General features: G+C 31.7%; 1 protein-coding gene across 1 annotated transcript in view; it reads right to left on the bottom strand.

The window, feature by feature from the left end:
- Window positions 1–1,599: 1,599 nt before the first annotated feature.
- Window positions 1,600–20,066, bottom strand: part of LOC129230580 (26S proteasome regulatory subunit 7) — a gene marked incomplete at its 5' end in the record, with an annotated part of 28,503 nt that continues 10,036 nt past the window's right edge. The window contains 6 exon segments of the mRNA XM_054864985.1: window positions 1,600–1,841; window positions 5,705–5,801; window positions 11,701–11,903; window positions 13,031–13,118; window positions 16,352–16,516; window positions 19,140–19,308. Coding sequence (XP_054720960.1) covers window positions 1,684–1,841; window positions 5,705–5,801; window positions 11,701–11,903; window positions 13,031–13,118; window positions 16,352–16,516; window positions 19,140–19,308 — 880 coding nt within the window. The 3' untranslated portion in view covers window positions 1,600–1,683.

Here is a 20,066-nt window from a genome sequence, read left to right as displayed (position 1 = left end):
CAGTTTTGCGTTATTTTGGTTTTACTACAAAATTTCAAGGTGTACGAACGCTTTTGGGAGCCACTGAATTAGTCATTAATATAATCACCAAAGGCTCTTCTATTTAAAGGCTACACACAGAGTCTTACAAAAAGACGAATTGACTGGTTCATCAAAAGCGGTTTGATATTGCTATATTATTAAAAGTCAGTAAAATTTTATTTGTTGCTGATAAAGTGCACCATCATTGTAGCTATTAGGCATTAATCCATTAATATGATCAGATTTTCAGTGACTGAAATTATTAGAAATTTTTATTTTACATGCATGCCATGGGCGATAAGGTCACTTTCAAAAAATCATAAAACATTTTATGGGAAAAAATACTGGATGCGGTGTCTATCCACTTGTTAAGCATTATATGGGGTTCAAATGAGTCAATTTTTAGATTTTTAAAAAATGGGTTTTTTGAGTAAAATCACTTAAAAAATCGCTAATTTTTGAAAATTTTCAAAATTTCAAATTTTATTTCTGAGGCTGTGTGCATCTAAGGATTCTAATAAAATATGTTATGAAACTATCATATAAGGGCTTTAGACTGCCATCTCCGTTTAGTAAAAAAAACTTTTTTTTCATGGAGAAAAAAAATCATGAAATCGGTAAAAATGCAGTTTTTTCGCGGCAAAAATGAATTTTTTTCTTTATCAAAAAATCTAACTAAACTTTCAAAAACGATGTCTAGAGGATATATGGGTCCTTATTTATTTTTAGAAAAAAGAATTATTTGAATAGGTTAAATACTTTTGAAATAGTGTCCATTTCAAATGGAGTGTTTTGCCGGTTTTTTCCAAAATGGCGGATTTTGTGCAGAATTTTAATAGGCTGTAACCGAAGAAAAAAATTTTTTCTTGCAAAATCCTTTTGGGATATTTCATATGTCCCTTAGTTGTAACTACTGTAATTTTTTCAAAAAAATCGGTGATGGTCATGTGACAGACCCTGCCTGATCTGAAATGGAATGGCTCAGTATATGCTATGCTCGTAATTCTTCGTTTAGTAATTTTCATTCCTTTTTGCGTTTTCCCATGTCAACAAAAACAATTTAAAAGTAACTTTTAAATCGTTTTCTTTTTTGGCGCATTTTTTACATTTTAAAGCAACTTTTTGGGGGGAATCATCATTTCTTGGAACATGCCAAATTGGCAATAAATATCTCATAAAGCATTCATTAAGAAGTTTTTACAGTGTCCTTGAATTTCAGGGTTTCCATTTGTCAACAAATTTCTTTCAACCTAAACAGAAGAAATGTATTATCAGTGAAAAAAAAATGTAGCACCCAGCCTCTGGCGAATTTTAATGTCTTGAGTTCAAATTATGCTTTTTTCAACCACAAATTGCGATAGGACCCTACTTGTTGGGTTGTTTCTACAGATGGAAAAGACAAGGCTACAGTTATTGAAAACTAGGCGATTCTTGAGTTTTGGAGCATGTCAGCTCAGGCAGGGTAATACGGCATTTATTTTTCTTCATGACTGTTTGTGAGAAAATGTGAATTCAAGGTTGAACCATTAACTATTTTCCCGGCATCAAAGAATAATATGTACTACCATTTGAATTAAATTTTATAGAAAACATGAATACAGAAAGTTTGTTTTATTTTTCGAGATACATATGATATCACACACAAAATACAACTCTTTAAAACTAATTATAAGTCATATAACGAGGAGTAGCACTAAATTTAGCATATGATTTGATGACTTTGTTTATTGCTTCAAGAAAGTCTTTTTCAGTCGCAATTTTACGCCGCGCTCTTATAGCAAACATCCCAGCTTCAGTACAGACACTTCGGATTTCGGCCCCTAAAGGTGAAAAAACAATACATATGTTAATGAGACATTATGTTTGTAAAATTAAACACACAAAAAAATAGCTGCAGCTATATTTTTAGGTTACTAGGCAATACTGTTCAGATACAGCTAAAAATAAAACGGAAAGACACCTTACAGAAACATTTCCAAAAAACTTACCAAAAAAAAAAAAAAAACCCACCTATAACTGAATATCAACATTTCAATGGAAACTGCTCAGAAATATTAACACTGGAATTACGGGAGGTTATTTCGACCCTGCTAAATGCTCCTCGATATTTTCATAAAAACTTAACCCTTCTTCGATTTTTCCTAAATCATCGTGCTGAGTAATAATATAAAGTTTTAAAGATTTTTTTTTAAATTTGAACTATAGGATTGGAAGGTGTCATTTTGACTCTTTTGAGAGAAAAAAAAATCCAAATACATTTGATGATGCGGATAGGAGCAGAAACGTAAAAATGCTACTTGTAACACGTCATTGCAAGAGTTTGAAGCATTCATAATGTTTTTGTTCATAAAAGGGAGCATTGGCTGCTAATTTCTGAAATGCAACTGAAACAGCGCTGGTTATTTAAAGGGCATTTTAAACTCATTTTGAACACCTCATTATATATAGTTAAATCTCTATAGCCTTTAAATAAATATATTTATTATAAATATGTTTATTTTTAACTTATCCTACAGGAAACTATACAGATTTCTTCTCAGAGGGTCAAAATGACCCCTGGCCTATTTCTAGGCATACAAAGATCACTGTAATTCTAGTGTTAAGAGTAATTTGCTAATATTTGACTTTAAAAGCCTTTTGTGGGGGGGGGGGATTTGCTACCATATGATTGCATATTGTTGACAAAAGTATGCTGCAGGACATAATAGCCTTTTTAAACTACCTTATGAATTGATTAAGGTGAAAAAACAATGTAAATAAAGCACAAATATTCGAGAAAATACAGCATATAGCTATTTCAAGGCACAATGGAGCCTTTTCATCAGTGTAAAAAGCTCACCAACACAACCAGAAGTTGCGAGAGAACTGAGAAAAACCAGGTGGACACCGGTATTTATACCAAAGAGGGCCAACAATAAGAATACAGGAACATGACATCAAACAACCAATCAGCGAACAGCATGTACACTTCGAGCTCAAAGCAAGGCAAGAGACAACCAATCAGAAGCCAGGAGACAAAAAGAGTGCGAGACACCAAAGAAACAGGAAAGGCAATTATAGAATTTGCTTCCAAATATCATGAAAAAATGGAGGGCTGGAAAAATCATTGACAAGAGAATGAGAATTTTCCCAAATATGGTAAGCTTCCCAGCAATCGAAGTCATAAACCGAAGAACATTTACAAATAATCTTTGCAGATGAAAAATCAAAACAGTGACCAGAAGTTCAACAATGCTGAGCGATGGAAGAACGAGCAAGTTCTTTAAGTTTAACATAGTTTTCATGCTCTTTCAGAGGGTGCTTGAGAGCACGTTTAGTCTGTCCAACGTAGCCAAGTCCACACTTGCAGGGGATACTATAAATGCCCCAGTTGCTATGGCAATCAATGGGGTCCTTTAAGTTTGTAAATTTTATCTTATTAACTGGAGAAAAACCTATATCGAAACCAAATTTCTTCAAAATCTTTACAACTTGATGACTAACTTTTGGATAATAAGGCAAAACAATAGTATACGAAGCATTGGAAGCAGAAACCTTTTCAGAATGAGAGGGTTTAATTAACTTATTATAAATTGAATCAATGATGCTAGGATAATAACCACGATCGAAAGCCACTGCTTTAAGATAAGAAAGCTCAGAATTTAAAGAATTGGAGGAAGAACAGATGTTCAAAGCATGGAACACAAAAGCCTTAAATGAGGCCAACTTTTGGTTTGGAGGATGAGAAGAACATTTGTGAGGAGGTAGTGTAACAGCAAAAGGCTTACGAAACACCGAAGTCATAAATTCATCATTACTTTTAGTAATAAAGACATCCAAAAATGAAAGAGAACTATCAGTTTCCATTTCAATAGTGAATTGGATGCAAGGATCAATAGAATTTAGAGTAGAAAGTAAAAGTTCATTATCAACATGGTTTTGGCAAAGCAAAACAAAGCAATCGTCAACGTAACAAACATAGAACGGAAACGTTATGGTTTCAAAAAGTTTAGTCTCAAAATAGTGCATATAAATGTCACTTAAAATAGGACTCAAAGGATTACCCATTGCTAAACCTTCAGACATTCGAAAGTAAGTACCATTGAACACAAAAATATTCTATTCAAGACAAACACGAGTAAGTGAAACAAGTTCCTCAATCTCAAAACTAGAAAAATGATGCTCTTGGAGTCTCAATTTAAAACAATCCAATGCCCCAATAACTGGTACATTAGTGAAAAGTGATTTCACGTCAAAAGAAGCCATCGTTAAACCATGAGGCTTAAAATAACGTAACTTCTGAACAAAATGAACAGAATTTCTGACAGTAAAAGAGTTGCTAACCAAAAGAGAAGAGAAGATAGAAACTGAATACTTAGCAAGTTGTTATGAAGCAGTACCAATGTTTGAAACAATAGGCTTAAGCGGAATGTCGGGTTTATGGGGTTCATTCATCATAAGTTAATTAAGCCCTCTCATTCTGAAAAGGTTTCTGCTTCCAATGCTTCGTATACTATTGTTTTGCCTTATTATCCAAAAGTTAGTCATCAAGTTGCAAAGATTTTGAAGAAATTTGGTTTCGATATAGCTTTTTCTCCAGTTAATAAGATAAAATTTACAAACTTAAAGGACCCCATTGATTGCCATAGCAACTGGAGCATTTATAGCATCTCCTGCAAGTGTGGACTTGGCTACGTTGGACAGACTAAACGTGCTCTCAAGCACCGTCTGAAAGAGCACGAAAACTATGTTAAACATAAAGAACTTGCTCGTTCTTCCATCGCTCAGCATTGTTGGACTTCTGGTCACTGTTTTGATTTTTCATCTGCAAAGATTATTTGTAAATGTTCTTCGGTTTATGACCTCGATTTCTGGGAAGCTTACCATATTTGGAAAAATTCTCATTCTCTTGTCAATGATTTTTCCAGCACTCCATTTTTTCATGATATTTGGAAGCAATTTCTATAATTGCCTTTCCTGTTTCTTTGGTGTCTCGCACTCTTTTAGTCTCCTGGCTTCTGATTGGTTGTCTCTTGCCTTGCTTTGAGCCCGAATTGTACATGCTGTTCGCTGATTGGTTGTTTGATGTTATGTTCCTGTATTCTTATTGGTTGGCCCTCTTTGGTATAAATACCGGTGTCCACCTGGTTTTTGTCAGTTCTCTCGCAACTTCTGGTTGTGTTGGTGAGCTTTTTGCACTAATGAAGAGGCTTCATTGCTGCCTTGAAGTAGCTATATGCTGTATTTTCTCGAATATTTGTGCTTTATTTACGTTGTTTTTTCACCTTAATCATATTGTAGCACAAAGCTTATATGATAATTTTTCATTTACCTTATGGATTGATGGAAATTGAAAATTTCAACAAACAACGAGTAAAACCCCGAAAATCTTCAGCTTTTTAATTTCTCTTAAATTGTTATACCGTTAAAACATAATTAGTTCGTATGTTTTTGGGAGTCTTCCACATTCACACTAAATTAAGTACAAAACAGATTCAACATTTTTTTTCAGTTTGAAATGAAATCTTCAAACCTGTTGTCAAAGCTAGAAGTTGTAGGCAAGCGATTGAAATTATACACAGCGGACCAACAGTTAAAGATCACTGCTCAACAGTCATATACATTGCTGCATTCATCTATGAGCATCGCTTTATTTTTATTAGAAATGGAGAAAAAATGTTACAAGAACAAATGAAATACATACCTGTACTGTTCGGGCATAGACGAGCAAGCAGCTCAAATCTGATATCTCGTTCCACACTCATTGATCGTGCATGAATTCTAAAAATGTGTGTTCTTCCCTAAAACATTAGAGCAGAAAATTGGAAATAAAATCAAATGCACACTTTGACATAAAAGTACAATTACAACACACACGTAATACATTATCAAAAGAGTCCGGCAAACTCCTAGCGCCATGTCACCAGGGCAACTTAAAAGAGCAACTTGAAAATTTAGTCTTTCAAGAACAGGAATCTTCCAGAAGTTATGTTATTTTTTCTGGATTTTTTTTATTAACTCTGAGAAATAATTTGTCGGGCACAAAATTTGTTCCTGTTGACTAATAGTTTGCATTTTTTGTTGGCCCCTAGTTAGTAACAGTACTGCCGCCCATGAATGACTAGCAATCCCCGAAGAATGATCCCTTCAATAACTCCCTTAAAAACAGCCCTAAAAATTTCAATGAAGCAGTCAGCGTCATAACCTTTTTTATGGAAACCCCTGTTTTTGATGTCCTCCCCCTAGCTCTACTTATCAAGACAGCCCACTCAGGGCCATAACCTGAAAATAATTTCGGGGAGGGTTTAAAAACTTTCATGCGGAGCTTTGCGGAAGGTAGTACATTAATGAAAACCAACCTTGACTCACTAAAATTAGTAATAATGAAAATCTATGTAATACAAATTTCATTGCAAAATCAGTATAAGAAAAAAGAAGCAAATAAGCTTATACATTTTAATGACATTTCCCTTCTCAAAATATTGATACTGAATATTAAAAATAAAACCATTTAAATAAATATTACATGTTTCATATATATAATATCAACGTATATGAATTTTTCTGCTTACTTTAATTTATATGTTGATAAATAAATCAAGTTTAAGCCTACCTTAGTTTATTAAAAAAGGCTCCAATAGAAAGTTGCTGCTTCATTTTGATATTTCATATGACAAGCACATTTAAATTAAATTTAGCTAACTCAAGTTTTAGAGAGAAATAGTACTGTAAATATACTGACTGATCCCTGTTTAAGACTGATCGCACCTGAAACTTGAGAACAAGAAAAACACATTTACAGTCAACCCTCATTTATCGCGGTTAATTCGTTCCAGACTGTACTGCGATAAATGGATTTCCGCGAAGTAAGAATCTGTATATATTTTTCTACTTAGAGCGCATAAGACTTACTTACGGCAATTTAAATACGTTTTTATCATAGTTAGAGCCTCTTAGACATAAAACAGCACTCTTAGCCACCATTACATTTGTATTACTTAATATATTGCACAAAATATGAGAAAATTAGATATGTTAGACGTAATAGATATCACAGTGGTAATTGTTGGGAAATAAACTACACATGCACGCAGTACTTACACACTACTACTAGTCTAAGAAAAAAACCCCAACTTGTTCGATGATGAATCAATTCCCTGCTAGTGACCGTAGGGACCCCCATTCTTCCTCTACATTTAGCTATACCACTCAAAAAGCTAGTGCATTGTTGAACACCATTTACAGATGTATTTGTCCCCTAGTAATAATACAGTGATTTATACTTTCCAGTTAGTGCTTAACGGTTAAAATGAGATAGCGATTCCCTACACTTTCTTCTGCCATTTTATACCTCCACGTACAACTAGCCCCTCAGACTTTAGTTAAAAGCTTACCTTACTTAAAAGACATATACTTTGTTATTCTTTTGTAGAAAAAAGCTTACACGAGCGCATAAAAAAGGCTAATTACTATATTTTAAAAAAAAACTAAAAAAAACAGCGATGTAGTGAAGTCGTGAAAGTTGAAGCGCGAAGTAGCAAGGGATGACTGTACTAGAAAAAAAAAGTTTTGCCTCAGATAGCCTTGACAAAAGACTTTATTACAGATTCTTTAACACTTTTATTTGTTTTTATTTTCAGTGCTTTAGAAGCAGTTTAGGCACAAGAACACTTCAAAAATGCTTAAGTTATTTTCTGCAACCTAGATTGGAACCCTGATAGAAGGGTAGTCTGCATCAGAAATACAACAGCAAGACATTTGACAAACAACTGGCGTCAATGTTACAATGGTATCATTCATGGTGCCATTGTAACATTGACGCCATTTTACTGCAGTTGGTGCTGACTTCGCTTTTTGCTAACTTAATTTGAATGGCTTCATATTAAACTGACTTTCAAAAACTGTACAAATTTTCAAAGGGGTGAAAATTTGTAGGGGTGAACCCTATGAACCCCCCCCCCCTTCTATATGGCCCTGAGCCCACTCATTCAAAAGAATCCCTGGTGGCCAATTATGTAAGAAATAGCAAATAGGTTTTCATCGAAGATCCAAAATTCCAGAAATGAAAACATTTTTTTTTTCGAGCACCAACACAAATATTCTATGATTTTATGTTACTCTTTTTTATGTATATTATTAAATCTTGAATGAATAATTTACAAAACATACACAAAGCATAATGAATATTCAATACAAAAAATGTTATGAAATTTTTTTAAATTGTAAAAAATCATTCTCATGATTTTGTAGAAACTGTTTAGTTCAAATCACTTGAAAGATTTTTAATATGACACTGGTATGTTAATACATTAGGGCTGGGCAATGTAGGAATTTCTACATCGTGATGCATCGCCAACCTTACATTGCGATACATCAGGTTTTTTTAAAAAAAAATTTGTACAAAACATTTCATAAAAGTCACAAAATATATACAAGATATAAAACTATATACAATGCCTCATGCTTACAAACTAATAAAGCACCAGTCCAAAATTAGCAAAAAAGAATGCGTTGAAAAGCAATAAATTTAGCTTTGGCGATACATTGAGCTTATTTATTCAAAGTAAAACTATGTTCAAAACAAAGTTATGCCATCCGTTCACTCTAGTTCACATGTTTTTGCATTCAAAAAAAGGTTCCTTCTAACACCAAAATATGTGTCTGAAATTTTTTGCTTATTGTGTGCTTAAAACTTTACTTTTTCTTTCGGTGTGATTATGTGATAAACTTAGTTAACTCCTGCATGGTTTGGAAGGTCTAATGGAAGTGAAGGTCTAGTAAACTTATGATACTTTCATTCAGCGTTTGTTTGAAAATTTTCCTATAATTAACTTTTCACACCACTTAAGCCAGATTGACTTGACACACTCAGGAGTGAAAGTCGACTCGAATAAATTTTCTGAAGACCGACCGTGTGAAATTTTCGAAAGTTCAACCCCTTCCCTCCACCATAAAAACTTCAAATATGCATGGAAAAATCGTTGAAATCATTTAAAAAAAAACATTTTATAAAGCTCTTTATTTTTTTATTTTTTAATATAATTTTTCAGTTTTAGAATGGTGGCGGACCCAAATTTTTGGAAACAGCAACCCAAAATTTTCGGATTACAAACACCCCTACATGCAGTTATTTAACATTGGTGGGAAAAAAATTAGAGATTTAAATGCAAGGATCGGGGACCAATCTCTGTACATCAGTGCTTGGATTTGTAGCCGGTGCAGTATCGATTCATTGGTTAAGAAAAATATTCTAAACTGTTTTAATGATGTGGGTTCTACACTGTGCTTTTTTGCGATATATCGTCCAGCCCTAGTATAGATAGTGCCAAGTCTTCCTCAGGCAATCTGCTTCAAGCATCTGCAAGCACCACAAACTGCCACACAAATGCAGTAATGAATAATCTTGCTGAATTATTTTATTTATCATTTATGTGTCCTCATTTTAACAGGGCAAGGAAATTTTTCTGAGGCAAACACACCATGATAATGCTAACTTTGATCTAAGAGAAGATTTATTGCACAGTCAACCCTGATTTATTGTGTTTAATCCGTTCCAGACTTAACCCTGATATCCGAATTTCCGCGGAGTAGAATTCTTTATCTATAAATCGAATATTTTCCAAATTATTGTATATAAAACTCATTTACGAATTTTAAAATAATTTTTTAACTACAGTAACATGGGTTGGAGTGGTGATTTCACAAATTTTAGGACAGCAAATATAAAGTTTTTTTTTTTTAACTTAAATGCAATTTATAAGCTTGATTTTTGTAGTGGTTGATAAAATATTTCAAATTCAATCTTGAAAACTACAACAGAATGCAATTAATCTTTTATTTTTTATTACAGTGACACATTATGAAGTAGAAAGATATACCATGTACCAGTAGGATAAATGCATCTCCAATTGCTTTTTTACTTGCCTTGTTGTTGTTTCAACAAAGTGAATTACAAAAAATGAGGGGAAAATGTCCTTAATAAGGAGGGAGGAGTAAAGTAGGGAGGAAGTCCAAAATTTATTGTGTACTTAACCTTTATCAGATCTGATACTTCTTGTCATTAAAGAATCATCAAAAATATCCCTGTAAATTACAGCTCATTTAAAGATGCAAAGGAATAATTGTTTTTCATGACAACTAAAACTAAGAAAACTTCCGCTTTTGAAATTTGATCATGGAGTGAATATGAAACAAAAGCTTTGGATTGCTTCATCATAACTAATTTGTTTTCAGTAGAAGACTAAGAACAGGTGAATTTATAACACAGCTATATTTTTAAAACTACTTGTCTGTCAACCTCTTATGTCTCATCGCATCAGCATGAGACAATACCTGTGAAAATCCTTGATTATCAACATTGAAAAAATAATGTACAAACAGAACAAAATGCTTCAAATTTATCGTTTTCTGCATGGCACCATGTGCTGATCTTACATCCATTTCCCTGTTCTCTTTCCAACCACAAGGAAGAGAATTTGGCTTTCTGTCATATTTTAATACGACAAATAAGTATTTATATTTTTAAAGCAAAAAGTTAGTGATTAAATTAAAAAAATATATATGCAAGATCAGACTCTTCACTGAGCAGAAACACAAAGCAAACTGACTCTTAATACTAGAAGAACAAGCTAATCTAAGACCACAACACAAAATAAATATATATTTCGGTTCTAATACAGTACATTGTCTTGATATTTTTCAATAAGCTATGACACCTTCCACACCCCCCTTTTCCCTGAGGAATGACTGTAAAAGTTACAAAGTATAGACAAAACAAACAGCATATTGAGCCTGTTTTGGTTAACTCTATCCCTTCTCAACCTTTCTCCTCTCTCTCTCTCTCTCCTACCCCCCCTCAAAAAAAAAGAGAAAAAAACAGCATCAGCATAGGTTTTTTCCCTCTTTCTTTTTAGAGAAAATTTCTTGGGGTCTATGAAGTTTACTTTATCCTAAAATATAGGCATGTCATCTTGAAAAGTTTCATTTTTAGGTTGAATTTTATTTTTCTGCACAAGTGGTTTGGGGGGGGGGGTGATAAAATAATGAAAGTTTTAGGAATTTTAGGACAAAACTTGAAATTTTAGGAGTTTTAGGATAAAATTTGAAATTTTAGGACGATTGCTACCTTTGATAGTTATAGCCCTCTAGATATGAGATATTAGCCTGTTATTATTATTGGGTATTAAACTTTACACAGTTCTTTCACACTAATCTTATCCAACAAAAATAGCACAACTTATTTGTCTTGCTCCTCCTCTACATTTTATCCTTATTCAAGGAAATACTTAACAAGTAGAAAATTTAAAACCAAGCAGTTGAACACTATTTACATATGGATGCAAATTGTCAAAACAAGCACATTATAAAAAAGACTATAATTTAAAAATTATAAAAAAAATTTTAAGCTGTGAAAGTCGAAGCACGAAGTGGCAAGGGACGAATGTACATTAATTTTTGGTATTAGAATGAATTAATTTCTCCCACTATTTAATTTAAACTTAATGTAGCAAATAATATACAGATATGTAAAAAAATATTTATCATAATCAAGCTTAATTTGATGCCCATAGTTCACCAGAAAAAATTTGCATATCACAAAAAAATGTTGCCACTAAAAGAATCAAACATTTTATAATTAACTACAATATAAACATTCATTAAACTCAAAACACAAAAATTTTAAATAAAAACTGAACTTACTTCTAAATCTGGTAAGCCAAATTCAATCTTTCTATCCAATCTACCAGGTCGCATCAGAGCAGGATCCAATATATCTGGTCTGTTTGTGGCCATCAAAACTTTTATGTTACCACGGGGATCAAATCCGTCAAGTTGATTGATAAGCTCAAGCATTGTTCTTTGCACCTCATTATCACCTCCAGCCCCATCATCAAACCTAGCACCTATGTTATATCAATCATATCCATATTCAATACTAAACAATCATGAACATCAGGACAAAAAGCTAAAAGTCAGGACAAAATATTTTTTATCAAGAACATCAGGACAAAAATTAATTCCTACAAAACTATATAACTATATACACAATAAGCACGGATCACTGACATATGCGACAAGTCTGAAACCAAGAATTATTTCTGAGTTTGCACATGACAATGATCCATTCATGATCTGGCAAATCAATACCGCTTCAAGCCTGATTTTGAGCTAAAAGCAGTGGTCAGAATAACTATTATTTTTGCTGCGAACTACAACTACTTTATTATAAATGTAGTTAAGTACAGCTACAACTACTTCTTTCAAAATGTAGCGACTACAAACTACTTTTGAAATTTAGTCGCTATTTCACTACTTTTTTGTCACTTCTTTTTTAAGTCCAAAATAAAGTAACATTTCGGACTTGGCACATTTGTCAGAAGTCAATTTGCTGCAGTGTGAGCAATTTTTTCAGACATTGTCCGATTTTGTAGTTTGGTTCCAACATATATATACATCTATATATAAAACCTGATGCAGACACCTTGCTTTCTTTGTTTGTCTTTTGAATAACATATCACTTTAGTAACTAAAAAGTAACTTTCATTGATAATTAAAGAATTAAATCTTTCACTAATTGCAAAACTTCCTTAAATCTATAATAGAGTCAAGTTTTTAAGTAGCAGAGAGTAGGCAGGTGCCTAGGGAGGCAAGTTTTACTTTTCTAACATTTTTTTAGTATACTTGAAAACATAATATCAGCTTAGTTTTGCCTCTTATAATGAAACTATTTTTTTTATTAAAGGATAATTAAAGAATATGAAACTAAAGAGCATTAAATAAAATCATAAGAATTTTTATTTTCATCCATCTCATGAAACTGAAAAATTTTCCTAGCATAGGCAAATCTAATGAAGTTTGGAAGATAGAATGACAGAAAAAAAATTTGAATCTCTAATTCAAAATGGTGCATTTTGTTCATTTTGAGCTGAAAAAAATTGAAAAAAAGCAAAGACTACCATGAAAAATAATAACTGTCAGTTAGTATTATAATTCTTTTTAAGGTTAAATTTACATATAGACCAATATTTACCTCCAATTGCATCAATTTCATCAAAGAAAATTAGACATGCTTTCTTATTCCTAGCCATTTCAAATAGTTCTCGAACCATTCTTGCACCCTAAATTAACAATAAAATGTTTCTTAGTAAACATCAAAATGTCACCAAGAAAAAATATATATAAAAACTAATAATGAACACAACGAACACATTTTGAAAATAACCGAAAACAGCTTGAAAATAACGAACTTAATGTTAGCACATTTCTAACACTAAGATTATCCAGAAACTAAGTTCTATTAAACAATAAAAGAAACAGAAATGTTTGCTAGGTAAAAACCATTTACTGCATAATGAAGTGTGATGCTTACATTATTTTCAACAAACAGTATAACCTCAATTTAACGATTGTCAAGTGACTGGAAAAAGTTATTATTGTTGAATCAAGGACATCGTTCAATCAAGGAGCATAGACATTCAATGCAGTCAAATAATGACCAGTGAAATGTATCATTAAACTGAGGAAATCGTTAGATCCGGCATCATTAAATCGAAGTTATACAGTGAAATACGTGTAACACAGAAACACTTTTCATGAAAAATCGGTTAATATGATATATAGGTCGGTATATAGCGATCCGGATAGTATCCTGTGTTCTTTAATACAAATCTTTTATCACGAAATTCTTTTAATATGAAATATTTTTTTAGTTAGTTTGTGTTAAATGTTTTCAACTGTACTGTAGTTTCCCTACTGCTGAGGCATTCATCATAGGGAGGGAGAGCATAAATTGCATATAATCCTATCTCCTTTATAAGTTAATCTCACAAGATGTTGATGATAAGATGAATGAGAAATTTGGGAAAATGCATTGACAATAGCGAAATGATGAACTTTCAGTAAATCACAGACACAATCTTCTTTTTAACATCTATGGGCCATTCCACCCTCATGTGTGGGACAATTTTTCTCTATAATTTCACCAACATTTTGTTATAGATTTTAGTATTTTAACTGCACAGGAGTAAGCACATTTTTTTTACCTTGACATTTGATACAAAGATACTCCTGACACAGTATCATTTTTATTAAATGACTTTGTTAGTTACAATTTAATGTATTTGCATGTGTTACGTGCGGGACATCAAAAGTAAATTTCTGTAGCTTGCTAAATATTTTTGCTCTACTAATATAGCAATGATGAAACAAATTGTAGGTTGTGAAAGCTAAGGTTCCAACGTAAAGGAAACATATCTCATTTGTTGAGAAATAATAATTTAAACAGTTAAAAAGAAAAGCATGTATACCCCCATTCCGCTGAAAACGGTCATTTTGTTGTGCACATGACGGTTCCTACATTTCATAAAAAAAAAAGAAACAATTTTAAAAAAAGGTAACGACAAAAGGTTTTACTTAAGAAGTAAAAACATACCTTTGTGATTTCCTAAGCAACAAAATTTTGCACATTATCCTTTTAAATTATTATTTTTAATGAAATGTCTGAAGCGTCACATGTAAAAACAAAATTACAGTTTTCCATGGAATGTCTCCATAAGCAGATCTTCATCAATCAGCTATGGCTATCACTTTGTTTCCTTGCTTCCCCCCCCCCCCCACTGAGCTTGAGATATCCAAAAATTTACCATTGAACCACTTATGTTTTCTATGTCATCTTCATGGTTTCGAGTTCTTAACATTTAGAATATGGATAGCCAGCCAACTACGGTCAGGTGTTCAATTCTAAAAATACCTGAGACACTCAATATGCAGCTAAAGCAATAGTAGAGGAACATGGAGCAAAGTGAAACAGTTAAGACAACTTACTTTTTTCAGAGTGACAGAATTGGAAATTTGTTTTGAAAATTACTGTATTTTGCAATAAAACTTGCAGTGAAAAATTATTTTCTATTTTTGGCAGTAAATTTGTACCTACCTCCGAAAAAAAGGTGGATATTTTTCACTTTCTTCATGGGACAAAGTGAAAGATTAAATATTTTTCTAATGAGATATTTTCCACTTGAATGTTAAAGATATTTTCGATCAAATGAATGCGTAAATAAAAGAATGAATGAATAAATGAAAATAAAATGAAACAATCAACGGAAAAATAAATAAATAAATAAGTTAATATGTGGGAAAAAAATGAGGGAATAAAATAGGGAATGAATAAGAAAATAAGTGAAGGAATGAATACATAAAGGAATTACTAAATGAAGGAATGTAAATGAAACAATTCACAAATCAATCAATATGTAAGTGATTTGATAAAGGATTGAATAGGTTAATGAAACGAACTATTTCACTTTGCCCTGCATGCACTTGACTAACTCTACAAAGCATTTAAAATTCAAATAAGCCTAATATTAAGCAAATAAATCCTGCACCGAATATTAGTAGGTCTCAATTAATATTTAAAATGTTAATAACAAGAACGCTATCATCTATCAATAATAAAAATAATTTTTAATTTACAACAAATATTATAATATTAGTATCAATTTTTGAAAATTGCTTGTATATCGTATGTTTTGATTTTCAGAGGTATTTTTTTTCTTTATTGGAAAAGATTACATATGTTACAACATAGTTAAAATATTAATAGCTATGTGGCACTAAGAGAGTAAATATTTCACTTTGCCCCACATTTTCCTACTTAGTGATCGAAAATTTGTTTAGATTTTCCCCAGAACTCAGCAAGTCACATGCATGGAGACATGAATGCAGAATTCAGCAGAAAAAAAAATCAAAACAAAATTTAGTCTCTGAGTAATCCTCAAGCACATATCATCACCCCAAAGCAACAGTAAGATATCTTACTGTTATTAATGGGTTTCGATGTCTTACTGTTGCTCTGAGGCGACAATATTTGCATATGTGTGCGTGTGAAAATATTTAAAAATAATTACTTGCTTAGTTACCTTCAAGCCTACCTCAGTTATGGTTTAAAACTTTAAAGGGAAAACAATTCTTAATTTTGAAGCAAAATGAGAAGGATAATGTAGTAACAAATAGTTTAATAAACAGTTCTTCTTTATTACCATAATTAATAGTATTTAAGTATGTATCAATTTTAACTTCGGTTGATGTTTTTCTATCCAACCTACACCTACTCTGGATGAGTTTCTGGTAAGCTACACTAACTGGTTTTACTTGATTGAATATTAAATGCTTCAGAAATTTAAGTCACAAAAAAAGAAGTGAAAATTATAAATCTTCAGTACAGGGAAGAAAATTAACTAAAAGTTGCTTCAAAACAGCAAACCATTGTTCAAACTATGCCAATTACGACTTAATTCATATTTTAATTATAATAATCACAACTTTCAAAAACTAGCTTTAAAAATATACATACTTCACCAACATATTTCTGAACCAACTCGGAGCCAATTACTCGGATAAAGCAGGCATCTGTTCGGTTTGCAACTGCTCTTGCGCATAATGTTTTTCCAGTACCAGGAGGTCCAAAGAGCAAAACCCCTTTTGGGGGCTCAATACCAAGATTTACAAATTTTTCAGGCTGAAATTGCACAAAGCAAAGATTAAAACATAAAATAATATTAAAACATAAACAAAGTTTAAGCACTAAAATCTATAATAGCCAACATCACTGATCGAATAGCGCTTTGACATTACCAGTAATGAAACTTGTGCAATAGCATGTGTGACGGCATTATTTCATTGTTGAAGCACCAAAATTCAGTAAGTTATTCATAATTTGATGATATCTTTTGGCAACGTTTGACATGCAAGGAAATGCTTCATTTTCACAACTCTGAACTGGATCCGGTAATTTAATTGTTTTACTGGTAAAAGTAATTTTAGGAGAATGAAAAAACGAAAAGGTGGCCAACAGTAAAAAAATACTATAAAAGATATATGTTAAGATTAAAAATAAATATAAGTTCTATACATATCTTATTAGTATTAATATAGTGCCTAAAAGGAGGCTCTTCAAGCATTATAGTATTAGCAAACATTTTAATTTTATAAAAATATTGTTTAATAACGAATAATTTTATAAAAATTAAATTAAAAAGTAAGCAAGTATTTAAGCAGAAATTTACCACCCGCTAAAGAGTTTACTGAAGCTATTCAATAACTAAAAAATAAACTTACCTCTCTAAAAGGAACCTAAAATAATTTATTTAAAAAATTATAAACAAATCGCAGTGACGATGATTGTTTCTGAATTGATTACTTTAATGGCATATAATTAAATCCATTCATAATGACCTACCATAAATAACCAGCGCATGTTATAGGCAATAAATTTTTTTTGAAAGAAGATTACTTTCAGGATTTATTATTTTTTTTTCCTTAGAGTGGTTTGCTTGCTGATTGGAACTTGGGGAAATTTGCTTTTGTTTTGTTGCAAAATAAACCTTGAATTATCCGGCATGCCAAAAAATCTGAATTTCCCGGCATGCTAGCGAACCCCCCCCCTTTTTTTTCTGGCAGATAATGCGGAGTAACACGGTATAATAAGAAAGTTACACACATATAATGACACCTAAACATTGCTTGGTTTCAGACAAAGAATAGGACTTGTCTGTAGATTAAAAACTGTTTTCAACTATACTGTTATGCTAAGCACAGATGTGGTATCTGCATTTGACTTTAAAATGAGAAATTATAAGTTTTGCATCTTTTTATTTATTTTTAATTCGTAACTAAATTGTTAGACTTACTGCAATGCTTTTGTAAATCCTTCATCTAACTTGTTCGAATGTTTCTTTTAAAAAGTTTTTTCCTTTCATAGTTAATAAATGCAGTTACTGCATATATTTCTTAAATTTACGTTTTTCCACACTGGGTAGCTTTGCCCATAAGTGATTGCTATTAGACATATTTAGGAACATCTGCTGATGTAAGGTAAAAATAGCCTAGTAAAAATTATATGTTTCAATCAGAAACAAATTTTCATTTTTAAGTTGCCTACTTTTAATTTGACAACAATATTCTGCTCTGAGAAATGCATATAGTTTTGTAACTGAAAAATATAAAACAAAATGCAATTAACATTTTCATTCACATAATATATTTCTATTTCTAACATTAGTGCAGGCTTACACAAAAGTTAAACTCCTTGATTAATTTTTCATTCAAAAATCACAAGAGGACCAAATCTGATACATTAATTTAGCAGTCAAAAGTGTACACGATATCCTGGCAAAAAAAAAAAGTTTTTATCAGCAGTTAAATGTAATATAATGCAAACTTGTTTCCGGGAAAAAACAAAGAATAGTAATAAAAAATGTTTTTAAAAAAGTGGTCCAACCAAAAAAAATCATCTTGGTTGTCAAATGAAAACCAAGATGATTTTTTTTTTGGTTAATGTGTTTACCAAGTTATAGATAGCATATAGGTGGATAAGATATAGATGTCTGCATTCTAAAAAATACTGGAATGCAGACGATTATGAAACCAAATTGAGCAAATTCGAAAAATTATGACAATGAATGAGGAGGCAACTGTGTCCATAAGTGTTTTTGTTTTTTCTTTCTTTCTTTTTGTGAACAACGCTCAATAGACTAATTGACAAACATGAACAATTTGAAAGGAAATAACAATGCTATATTTAATAGATGAGATATAAAACATGATACATTCAGAATATTACGGCAAATTATCATGACAAAAATTGTTGTCATGCTCATTGCTGTAGAAATCTGTGCTAGGAAAAATATAACCTATTATCCAGTAAACAAGTTAAAATTATGTTTGATGTAGAAGTAAATTTTTGCAATTCCCTATCAATGGTAATAAACTACCCTCAGGTGCAAACTTACACCATCTTTACAGATAAGACAAAAATGTGCTGTTCCAGAAACCTCTAAGTTGACGGCATTCGAAATTAATACAATTAAAAATGGGAATGGAATTTATAGATAGCAAGTCACTTTTTCATTATTGGAAGCGGAAAGGAGAAACTCGTATGGAAACGCAATACAAAAGTTTAAAAAATAAAAACGTCTTGATTTGGTGATCAAGTATTATAAGCAAAATTGCACGTTGAAAAACATTTGGACAGAATCCTATAAATACTTGAAAATTCACCATAAACTGAAAGAAAATATTAGCGACTTTGAAACTGCAAAACTGCATTTATAAATAAGTTTTGAAATGTTTCAAAATCTCACATGTAATAGTGGAGTCTCTACAACTTCTCTCAGTTTTTCAATCTGTTCTTTGCAACCTCCAACATCGCTATATGTGACATCTGGCTTTTCTTCTACTTGCATCATTGTGACAGTTGGGTCAATCTTAGGGGGAAGTGGAATGTGGATCTGATATTTGTTCCTGTCAACTCTAAAATCAAAAATCCAATAATTAATGCAAGAAATATAAACAATGAATTCCTAAACAAAATTTAAATAAAAATAATTGTCTATTATGAAATGGATTTAAACTAAATATAAAACATGGAAAGAAAAACCTCTCATGCATTAACAAAATTTTTTCCTAATAGCTACTTACAACAATAAACAAGTACATTTCTAAAAAGAAAAAAAAGTATAAATACTGCATAATTGTGTATACTTCTATTTCAAAGTAATGACTGATCCAACAGGTATTAATATGGATTTAATTTCTCTTGTATTCCCCCGTGCCTGTATGTATGTAAATAGAGAATTTAATCTTGAATATTTACTATATTGATGAACTAAACTTCAAAGAAAGGATTTCAGTTGGATGGTGACAAAAAATACAGTAGACCCTTGTTTTACGCGAGGGCCACGTTCCATGGAAATGCTGCGTAAATCGAAACCGCGTAAATTGAGACCTAATACTAGTGTTAAAATAGAGGTTTGGTTCCGTAGATAACAAAATATTTAATTCTAGTGATGACTAATTGTATAATAAGTTTAATGTGTACTTATATCGACTTTTATGCACAACATGCATAAAGAAAACAAATATATTTTCGTGTCCTGTTTATAAAGAGGAGCTGGCTATGATAGTCTTTCAGCAGTCATTAAGAAATTTTCTATGTAATTCTTTGCAGAGTACTAACATATCCATGAGCGCTTGCGTCATTTCCATGATAGAATATTCCTTTACTAACA

The sequence above is a fragment of the Uloborus diversus genome, chromosome 9 (assembly GCF_026930045.1).
Source record: "Uloborus diversus isolate 005 chromosome 9, Udiv.v.3.1, whole genome shotgun sequence".
Taxonomy (NCBI): Eukaryota; Metazoa; Arthropoda; class Arachnida; order Araneae; family Uloboridae; genus Uloborus; species Uloborus diversus.
This window is presented reverse-complemented; position numbering and strand designations above follow the sequence as displayed.